A 12,020-nucleotide genomic window follows, 5' to 3' on the forward strand; every position below is an offset into this window, starting at 1 on the left:
ATTCTCAAGGGCTATGAGCAAAGAATTGACAGGCATGATGAATCTCACACTGAGAAAGCATTTGTTAGTCTCAGTATTGGTCCAAAGCAGAATAAGTACAATGGAAATCAAGGGTTCAAACCACAGAAGAATTGGAAGTCCAAATGGAAGAAAGGAGATAATAGACTTGCAAATTAAACTCGAAAAGTTGCAGGTACTTCTGATGGAGCTAAGAATCCTTGTATACATTGTGATAAATTGCATTTTGGTGAATGTTGGTTCAAAGATAAACCAAGGTGCCATAATTGTCATAAGTTGGGGCATATTGCAAGAGATTGCCGAGTCAAGAAGGAGAAGGCTAACCAACATGTGAATTTTGTTAATCAAGTAAATGATACTCCTACCATGTTCTATGTCTGTAATATGTCACTGTGACGAAAAGTGAAGATATATGGTATGTAGACAGTGGTTGTAGTAACCATATGACTGGAATGGAGGATTTACTGATTGACATTGATAGAAATATAACTGCTAAAGTAGAAATGGGTACTGGACAACTCATTGAAGTCACAGGGAAAGGAAGTTTAGGAGTTGATACCAAAATGGGAAGGAGATATATCAAGGAAGTGATGTTAATTCCAGGTTTAAAAGAAAATTTGCTCAGTGTAGGGAAACTGATGGAACACGGTTACTTTCTTGTGTTTGGAGGTACAACTGCAGAAATATATGATGATGGTTCAATGTCTAATCTGATAGCTAGAGTACCAATAAAGGGCAATAGAAGTTTTCCCTTGAAACTTAAACCTAAGATGTAGGTTGCTCTAAAGGCTAGTGTGTATCAGTCTTCTACAATCTGGCATAGGAGATTAGGACATTTGAATGTAGGCAGTTTGAAGCAACTCAAAGAACATGATATGGTATTGGGTTTGCCTGATCTTGAAATGACAAATGAGATATGTGAAGGATGTGCTCTTGGGAAGCATTGCAGAGATGCATTTCCAAATGAAGCATCATGGGGGGCCTCACTACCTCTTGAACTCATTCACTCTGACATCTGTGGACCTATGCAAACTTCTACAAAGGCTGGGAATAGGTATTTTCTTACCTTTATAGATGACTGCACTCGGATGTGTTGGGTTTACTTCTTAAGGAACAAGTCAGAGGTGTTTAGTATATTCAAGAAATTTAAGCTCACAGTTGAATTGCAAAGTGGATATATATTGCTGGGTTCATGCATAATCCAACCAGGAAACATATGGGAACTGCAAAGAGAGTGCTAAGGTATATTCAAGGCACACTGGACTATGGAATTGCATATGAAAAGGGCAAGGATGTTGTGCTTATTGGATACTGTGATAGTGACTGGGCAGGAAGTGAAGATGACATGAAGAGCACTTCCGGATATGCTTTTAGCTTTGGTTCTGGAGCATTTTCTTGGGCCTCAATCAAACAAAGCAGTGTAGCTTTTGTCCAGTGCAGAGGCAGAGTATGTTAGTGCTGCAGAAGCGACTGCTCAAGCCATATGGTTAAGGTTTGTCTTATCAGATTTTGGAGAGGAACAAGTGGAACCTACTCAGATTCTATGTGATAACACTTCAGCTATTGCAATCTCTAAGAATCCAGTGGCACATCATAAGACAAGACACATAAACAGAAGGTTCCATTTCATCAGAGATGCACTGCAGAATGGTGAAGTTGATATGATTTACTGCAAAACTGAAGAACAAGTTGCTGATATCTTTACAAAAGCATTGGCAAGGGATAGATTTGAGTGTTTGAGGAAGGCTTTGGGAGTGATTTCAGCTAAACACTTAGAAGGGAGTGTTAGTGTTTAAGTGTTTTAGCTTAAATAAATCAATCCATTTTACTTGTTTTAATTAGAGCCCTTGGATTACATTCCAAATGGATGCTCTAGATTTAAGTGAGAGTTAATGATATAGAGTGACAACTGTAGTTATCTCATAAGATAGATGAAATGAATGGTTGTGATGTATTCTTTCTGTTATGAGAGAGAGTGTGTAATGATGCTTTGTACTAGTGAGTGCTATCGGTAACATTCCCGATTAGCAAAGAAGAAGAAATGGAAGTTGTTGTTCACTCATCTCTGTGAATACTCCCTGCAACCTTTCGTTTTCCTTTCCTCCAGAAATCTCATAAAAACACATTGAATCACAGCATAAAATACATAATCTAACAACTGCTAACTCAGCAAGCCACTCCAGAATTTTAGTCCTGCGATCCCCACGGTTTATGCTTCCCAATGGACTTGCAAACCAAATTGCACGTGATCGGGGGCAATCCCTTAAAATGTGCTCAATTGTTTCCTCCTCCCCATCACAGAATAAACATGAAGTCTCCATAAGTATCTTCTTCTTCCTCAGAGTGCATTCAAACAACACTGCCACACGCATATTTTAATCTTTTCGGGAACATTAGCTCTCCATATTGCTTTCCACAAGAACTTAACTCCCCCATCCAAAACCGATCCACCTGTCTGACCCCGTTGACATCACCATGCATTCGAGCCAAGTGATAGGCACCTTCAGATGGATATTTCCCGTTGGCCTCCGCGTGCCAAATTAACATATATTCTCCATCTGAAACAAACTCAAGGGAATTTGCTTAATCAACTCAGCTTCTTCTTCACAAAATAAATTATCAATAGCCTCCAAATTCCACGTTAAAGCCTCCCTGCACCGTGGCTGACTGATCAAAGCCCTCTGGTATGGGGCTTATTGTTAGACGAAGTCAGCGTGAAGATCTTATCACCGCAACTTGAGGAGTTTGGATCAGTTCAAACTCTTTATCTTTTCAGCCATTCCTAGTTTATAGGACTTGTTTTTTGAATGACTGTTGTAAGCTAAAGCTGTGCATGTAATCTTGTTTGTTTTCTGTTTGTAATTTTGATTTTCAAAAGTTCCTTGTATCTAGGGTTTTCAAACCCATGCTGTAATCGTGAAGTTGTTTTAAATACATGCATCCCATTATTGATTGGGTATGCAATTGAAGTGAAACACTGAGTTAATAAGTTTTACACTTATAACCTTGAAAAATTGCTTTCGAGGGATCCAATTATGGCTCCAAATTTTAATTTTTGTACTGTCTCCCACTCGCCACGGAGCACCCATGCGAATAATCTTAAGGGCCTCCGCAATTCCTCACCAACAATAAGATGCATTAGATTTAACCGGAGCCAAAAGGAAATCGGTGTTAGGATATACTTAGCTTTGAAAATTCGAGAGACAAGAGACGTGGGTTGATGAATTAACCTCCAACCTTGCTTAGCTAATAAAGCCAAATTGAAAGCATGTAAATCCTTAAACCCCAGCCCCCCCCCCCCCCCCCTTCACTTTTCCGCTTACACAAAGTCTTCCATCGCAGCCAATGGATTCTACGTCTTCCCTGCTCTCTACCCCACCAAAACCGTGCTACAATTTGATTTAGATCATCGCACAAAGTCTTAGGTAGAAGAAAAGATTGCATAGTGTAAAGTGGAACCGCAGTAACGGTTTCAATAAGAATTTCCTTCCGCGCTGCTTAAAAGGCTTCCCTTCCAATCATTTAATTTTTTACACAAACGATCTTTTATGTAAGCAAAAGTTTCTTTCTTCGATCTTCCGATAAGCACCGGTAGGCCAAGATACCCATCATGAAATGGCACCCTAGCCATACCCAAATAATCCGCAAGAAGTTGACCATCATTCTCGGTAAGATTTCCGCTAAATGCCACACAACTTTTTGCATAATTGATGGCTTGACCCAACACCTCTTCATAGCATTGTAATAAGGACTTCACATTTAAACATTCTTGGATGGTGCCTCGAGCAAAAATAAAACTATGGTCTGCAAATAGTAAGTAATTGGTTTAGGCGCCAATTTGCAAACATTCACACCTTTTAACAAACCTTGCCGCTCCCATTCATCAAATAGGCATGATAATCCTTCCGCTCAAAGCACGAAAATAAGAACGGAGACACACCTTGACGGATACCATGTTTTGGATGAATATAACCCACCGGCTCTCCATTCAATTTAAACGAGTAAGTAACCGTTGGAACACACATCATTATCAACAGAATCCATTGCTCTGCAAACCCCATTCGTCTCATAATTTGTTCAAGGAAACTCCACTCTATTCTATCATAAGCTTTGCTAATATCCAATTTCAACGCCATAATTACATTCTATCCCGAAGATTTTTTATGCATATAATGGGCAATTTCCAAAGCTACCAAACTATTATCGGATATGAGTCTCCACATCATTATTGAATTTAAATGATTTACATATAAATATATTTTCACTTTAAACTTGAAAACATATGATTTCTAAATATATTCTTTTAGTATTTTTCATATATTTTATTTTTAATTTGTACCTATTTTTTAATTTTGTACCAATATTCTTTTTAGTTTTAATTAGTATTCATATTTTATTTATTTTTTTGTTTACAAATTTAGTCTCCTTATAATTACTCTATAACAAAATCACTAAAAAATGAGTAATGCTACACTTACCACACATTTGTATCATCTCTTTAATAGAGAATGAGACTCACATGTTTGTATTATCTCTTTAATAGAGGTAGGACCCACCAACACATGTGGGTTTTATCTTTATTAGAAAGAGGGGTGTGCTATCCACACATCTATTTTTACTTCTCACACCTCTTGTTAATTTATATCCGTTGATCTTCTTCATTTCATCCGATCCGATGGCTGAAAATTAGAAAGGTGTGTGAGAAGTAAAACGAGGTGTGTGGATATCACACCCCTAGAAAGATGATACAAATATGTGGTGAGAGTAGCATTTTTGCTATAAAAACAAAAACCAAAAATGCTATTCTTACCACATATTTATACCCATTTGTACTACCTCTCTAATAGAGATGAGACCTACATGTGTTGATGGACAATGCCTTTAATTGAGAGATAGTACAAATAATGGTACAAATATATGATAAGTATAAAAATACCACGTTTGGATAAAAGTTTAAAAAGAAAGTTTGTCTCCCATTTCTCCATCTTCCTCATGAGGAAGCATCTGCAAAACTGAAGCAGTCATATATTCCGCCGCTAAGGTCGGCCTAGTCCCAATGTTGGCTGGGAGACTGTCCGGGGCCCAAAAAAATTGGGGGAACCAAAATTATTAAGCCGGTGTATGCATATTTGTTTTCATAAGAGTATAAACTTTTTTAAAATGACCAAAAAAAAAAAATTAACTAGAACTAGTGGTTTTTGTTGTTTGACATTAATGAGGAGGCCTTGGGTTCAAAACACCATGTGTTTCTATTTACTTTCCAATTTTTACAAATTTCTTTTCATAAGAGTATAATTTATAGAATTTGGCCAAATGATTAAAAAGTTTGACTATAAGTGGTGGTCTATGTTGTTTAAAATTAACAAGGAGGTCCTAGGTTCAAAACACTATATGTGTTTTTTAACTTCCCAACTTTTACGAATTTCTTTCCACAAGAGTTTAAACTTGTTTGTACCATACTTGACCAATTCCGAAACTACTGAGCACCGATCAATGTTATACCGTCAAGGACCCAGAAGAGTTTCCCTCCAACCAGGAGGCCAATCATAGCGCGACACGTGTCGACATTAGAAGCCAATCATAGCGCGACACGTGTCAACATTAGAAGCCAATCACAACACGACACATGTCAATGTCAGAATGAAACTAGAAACTCTCTTATATAAATAGAGATCATTCTCTCACAATATTTCATAATGTCATTTGTACTAAATCATTCACTAATACTCACTAAAGGAGAGCTTGAACCTATGTACTCGTGTAAACCCTTCACAATTAATGAAATTCCTCTACTCCGTGGACGTAGCCAATCTGGGTGAACCACGTACATCTTGTGTTTGCTTCCCTGTCTATATCCATTTACATACTTATCCACACCAGTGACCGGAGCAATCTAGCGAAGGTCACAAACTTAACATTTTTTGTTGTACCAAAGTCCTCACCGATTTTGTGTATCAACAAAACTCATGAAATTTTCCTAAATGATCAAGAGGTTTAATCAAAAGTAATGATTTTTGTTGTTTAAAATTAACTTTTACAAATTTCTTTCCACAAGAGTTTAAATTCATGAAATTTGTCTAAATGATCAAGAGGTTTAATCAGAAGTAATGATTTTTGTTGTTTAAAATTAACGAGAGGTCCTGAGTTTGAAATGCTATGTGCATGATTATTCTTTTCAATGTTTATGAATTTTTGTTTGGTTGTTAATTTCTTTTTAATTACTAGCTAGTAGCTATGTGGGTTGCAGTTTTTCAACATTCGTTCCAATTCAAGTCTAACATTCAACAAAGAATAATGCGTAGATCAAATTTGCAAATCATATGACATGTCATCAATAGATTTAATTTAGTGTTCATTCATTGCTTATACTTATCAACTAAAGACTCAAAAACATCATTATTTTTTTAGTCCCATATTGACAAGGTTAGTAAATAAGAAAAAACACATGACGATTAGTATAAAAAAACTTTAAAAGTTCAGATAGAAGGAAAACAAAACTCATCATCTATCTGTTGGCATGAGTCAACAATAATTAAATTGGAATGTAATTGTGTATCCTAGTTTGGGTATAACTTTCATTTTTAATGTCTCTATTATTCCTTGTAGTACAAGGATTGAGGATGTATATATATATATATATATATATATATATATATATGTGTGTGTGTGTGTGTGCGCGCGCGCGTGTGTGCGTGTGTGTTGCCACCTATAGGGAAAGAAAATTAGAAATCCTATAATTAACTTTATCTTGGTATCAGAGCCAGGGAGGGGCCCGTACTGCCATGTGATAGGTGGGTTCCCTTTGCCCCGTGTGATGATGGTTGGTCCCTTGACCCCGCATGTAGGATAAGTCCCCTTGGCTCTCGTGGTTGTCGATGTGTGGATCTCTCACGTGTGACCCACTAATTAGGTCCCACATGAGGGGCGTATTAAAATATCCCACATCAACCATATCTCTGAGAAATGAAGAGTTTAAATATCTTAACCCCACTCCAACTAATACCAAGACCTTTTGTGATAAAACCCTACACCTAATGAATTGTACAAGTGGTAATTATCAAGTTGGGGACAATATCGGTGTTGTTGAAAGAGGCCTTCAGACCTTCTCTTTGATAATTCTACACTATCTACTTGTAAGCACATGGTCTTTGATTCCCTTCTCTTGATACAAATAAATTAATTTTTTTTGTGTTTCTATATTATTGAGTTTGAAGTTTTTTTAAGCATAATTTTATCGAAATTTTACATGTGAAAACAAATAAAGTTCTTATATGAAGTTTAAGGCATATTGTTTAGTGTCGTCCTGGGCCTCAAAAATCTCAGAACCGGCCCTTTCCACATCTGACCGCTACCTAGGTTCTTCGGTGTTCCTCGAAATCTCGGTTGGGCTATATAGCCCATACGAGCCAGCCCTGGATCCGTCCCTACTCTCTTGTCGCCCCCGAACACATTTTCTGCTGCTTTTCTTATATTCATTCTTGCTTCGTTTGTGTAGAACCTCATATCAACAGCTAAAGATGTCATAAATGATGTTTTAAGATACGGAAAATTAAATTTTATATGTAATGAGCCAATATCCCTTTTGTTGTTTTGTACTTAGTTCTTATAATACAAACTGCATGATATAAGTAGAGGCTCAAAATTCATATAATCATTTTTCACTAAATCTAAGATATCATCCAAATGATAGAGACGACTATAACAAATAAAATACAACAAAATGGGGATGTAAAAAGATAATATTATTTAATTCATTTTACATACTATTTAAGTTATTTAAATACATACAATTATTTACATGGACATTAGGAAGAAACGTAACAGAAAATGATCATCGTTGGATCCTGTTTCTGGGAATCTGGGGGATCCCGTGATCATAAACGTTCATTGTACATCGTGCGATCAGAAATCATTTGAAATTTAAAATTTAAAATTAAATATAAATAGTACTTAACAAAAATTGACCGTATTATGTACGATGACCGACAATGATCACGAGATCCTCCAGATCCCTAGGAAAAGGATGGGGCGAGGATTTTTTCCAAACTTAACCACCTTTTCAAGCAGTTTAATTAGTAAAAAAACATTTTTTTCTGACACCTGTATAGAATATATATTTGGATAATTTGTTCCTCTCTAAAACAGTTGTTGAGTAAGTTTTTACCTTCTCTCATGCTCAATTACTTTTGGAGGCTACTGCCATTTTAATGCCTCTGATATTATCTGTAAGGGTTGACTAGAATTCATCTTAACCCTGGAAGACCATGCATATATATATAACAATAAAAGTAAGAATGAATTATCTGTCTTCTCCTAAAAAATTCTTCTCTACAACCAATTTATGCAACTGGTGTCTCACGATAAGTCGTTGAGTTGACTAGCACGTGAGGATTTTTTATGAGATGCGAGACACTGCATACATATATTACTGTTGTAGGGAAATAATTTCTGTTCCAATTTATTAACTGAATGAGCTAATTATCAACGAAAGGCCTTATAAAACGCTGCTAGCTTTATAATTGGCAAAACACGCATTCTTGTGGATATAGCCAATCTTTTAATCTCTCTTTTGTTAACTTTGTTCTTCTTCTTCTTCTTCTTTCGATCTGTGCAAGGTGCGTAAATTTACCCATGCGCCCTATTACCCCCTCCATTCGGAACCTCTATAGATCTGCCTATAGATCCATTGTCAAGAAATGGCGACACGAGAAAAAAAAATCATCTTCACCTCCAGAAGAGGAAGCCAAAGTCGACCAATTTCGAGACAATGATGTGATTTTTGAGGTAAATATATATTGTCAGATTGCCAATTTCATGATCCTTCAATATATACATACATAGTCCAAATTACAATCTTAAAACTAACATGAGAGCAATATTTGTCTCGTATACAAAATGATCAAAATTTCTAAAGAAGAACCGTAGTAGAAGTGCCTTAAAATATATATATATTTTTTTTTTTTGAATATTTAACCAAGATATTTATTTGCTGATTCATGCGTTTATCTAATTTTGATGCATGCGTACAGATTAACAATAACCTATGTAGTCAATATGCTTGATTATTCATATTATTCTTCATAATTAACGATATACATAACCTAGCTAGTTTTCATGTGTTTATCTAATTGCAGGCATGCATATAGATTAACTGATTTTATACGTAGTACTGATCATACATGTATAATATATATATATATATATATATATATATATATATATATAAACAGGAAGTGGATGAGGATACAAGACAGGTACAAAAGAAAACCATGCATGGATTTCATAGCTTTAGATGCATCAGCCTGCAAAGAATGCGACGCCATGGTCCATCAAGCCCTAGAGGTCTCAAAAGCGTGGACAGCATCTTTAACGTGTCTTCTCCTCGTTTCTCAAAGAGCTCAAGCCGAAAGAGTCGCACCCCTTCACCCTCCCTCAAGAAAACTAAGAGCCGGAAAAGCTGGCCCGATTCTGTGGCGCCCTCTCTGGCGACCCCTACCACGCCAGGGTGTACCACTAAAAGCGCTGACTGCACGCCCGCCCATCCCTTTCTCTCAAAAAGTGAAAGCCGGAAGAGCCCCACCCCCATCATGTTTTCTAACTCATCTGGGATGTTGAAACCCCCCGCCATCGAGAAGCAGCTTGACTGCACCTTAGAGGAGTTGTGCTTTGGATGCCAGAAGAAGATGAAGGTCACAAGGGCTATCGTTAAAGACACCGGGTTGGTTACCGTCTTTCCTTGATTTACTATAAAATTATTCTTGTCACATTGCTGACCGCATCTCTTTTTCATATACTTTACGTATATATGTGACTTAATGATTCAAAATGAGTTTCATATCTGTGAAATATATTATGATTAGTATGAACCATATTGTTGATTGCATCTCTTGTGAAGGTGAAACCCTAAGAAAAAAATTGATCAACAATGTGATTAGTAAATGTGGTACAGAAGTTACTCCGAAAACCAAAAATCATTTGCTCAAAATATATGTGTATAATGGTTTGTTTTCATATTAGTTTGTTGTAATTTCTTCTTCATGGCAGGCAATTGGCTCAAGAAGATGAATTGATAACAATAAAAGTGGAGCCAGGATGGAAGAAAGGAACAAAGATTACATTTCAAGGATTAGGAAATGAGAGACTAGGTGCATACCCAGCAGATATAATCTTTTTGATTTCTGAAAAACGACACCCTTTGTTCAGAAGAGAAGGAGATGACTTGGAATTGGCACTAGAGATTCCATTGGTGGAGGCTCTCACTGGCTGCATCATCTCCATCCCTCTTCTGGGTGGAGACCAGATGAAGTTGACGATCGACGACATCATATATCCTGGCTATGAAAAGATCATATCTGGCCAAGGCATGGCAGACTCTAAAGATGAAGGAAAGAGAGGAAGCTTGAAGGTCACGTTTCTGGTTGAGTTTCCGACCGCCCTCACCGATGGGCAACGGTTGGATGTTCTAACCATTTTAGGGGATTCTGATTGATAATCAGTAATTGTGTCCTTTTCCCCTCTTCATTGCTTTCTGTAAACAGTGTGTAGTACAATCTCATGGTACAGATAGAATCCAATGCTTCATTTGTATAATATAGGTAGAAGCTTTTGTGAGACAGTCATCACCCAAAACAGATTAGATCGATTGGGTCATGCATTTTCCATGGCTTAACCTGGTGTTTATATATTGAAGAATTTAGCGCAGAGCTGGGCATAACCAAGTCATTTAGAGCATTATGTGTTGATTTATGTATTGCAGTGAAGTGTTTGTATATTATGCAGAGAGAAAACAAAGGAGGAAGATGATGATTTCATACAGATTCAGAGAACACAAGTCGTGCTCTTTATCCTATATTCCTTTTTACAATGCAACAGTGCATATAGCCGTTAGAATCTACAAGAAAGAGAGCCGAGCTCATCTCAACCATTTAAACACTGCCTATAAGATAATGCCACTTGCTCACACTGACCCTAAGGACTCTAACTAACTAATCTTAGCCATCCATTATTAAAAATTTAATAAACAGCCCAGCAAGAAATAAAACATACTCTAATTAGTCTGTTTAGATCCTTAATTCCAACACTCCCTTCTAAGGTCTTAACTGATTGAACTCCAAGCTTGCTTCTCAAGTAATTGAATCTGTCCTTGGTGAAAATACCAGTCAACTGCTCTTCACTTCTGCAGTACAGCAGATCAATAATACCCTCCTAAATAGCTTCACGAATGAAGTGAAACTTCCTTTTGATGTGTTTAGATCTATGGTGGAAGACATGATTCTTTGACATGGCAATTGCAGATGTATTGTCAAGGGTGTTGGTTCAACCAATTATTACGTCAAGGGTGTTGGTTCAACCAGTTATTCCCCAAAGTCCTGCAATACTAATCTAAGCCAAATAGCATATGTTGTAGCTTCAGAGGCATTCATGTACTCAGATTCTGCAGTTGAGAGTGCAACTCTTTTGCCTCATAGGAGCCTAGGAAAATGCTCTACTGCCAAAAGTAAATCATACCAGAAGTGGATTTCCTGTCATCCTCATCTTCACTCTAGTCACTGTCACATAATCCAATAAGAAAAGCAAAATCTCCCTGTTGGAACCAAATATGCGCACCGTCGCTGATTGGTGGAGGCACAAATTCAAGCAACCTGCAAAACAAAGAACAACCATTAGCAAGCCTAAGTCCAGAGGAGTATGTTGGCTAAAGGCTTTTCGACAGTCAAATTAGTAAGAAGTTTTAGGCTCAAACAATGGGTAAGAGAATTAGATTATTGAGATTGCGTTACCAGAGACGAACCCTAGATGGATATATTTATACCGCGACGAGAGAGACATTTTAGGATAGAATCCTCGTTCTAAGTTGAGAGAATCCTAGAGGATATCTAGAAGTAGATATTGCACCCTCTTAGGAGTTGTGATTACTTACGACACACGTCAATTCCTAGATTTAAGGAACTCTAAGACTTGTGAGGAATCTATTGTGTCCATATCTGGATCAGATCTCATGT

General features: G+C 37.0%; 1 protein-coding gene across 1 annotated transcript; it reads left to right on the forward strand.

Moving 5' to 3' along the window:
- The first annotated feature begins 8,181 nt into the window (after window positions 1–8,181).
- Window positions 8,182–10,833, forward strand: LOC103401715 (uncharacterized). The gene is made up of 4 exons (XM_070812621.1): window positions 8,182–8,306; window positions 8,634–8,802; window positions 9,249–9,736; window positions 10,063–10,833. The coding sequence occupies exons 2-4, from the start codon at window positions 8,650–8,652 to the stop codon at window positions 10,505–10,507; spliced, it is 1,086 nt and encodes a 361-aa protein (XP_070668722.1). The 5' UTR covers window positions 8,182–8,306; window positions 8,634–8,649; the 3' UTR covers window positions 10,508–10,833.
- Window positions 10,834–12,020: the final 1,187 nt, after the last annotated feature.

The sequence above is a fragment of the Malus domestica genome, chromosome 15 (genome assembly GCF_042453785.1).
Source record: "Malus domestica chromosome 15, GDT2T_hap1".
Classification (NCBI taxonomy): Eukaryota; Viridiplantae; Streptophyta; class Magnoliopsida; order Rosales; family Rosaceae; genus Malus; species Malus domestica.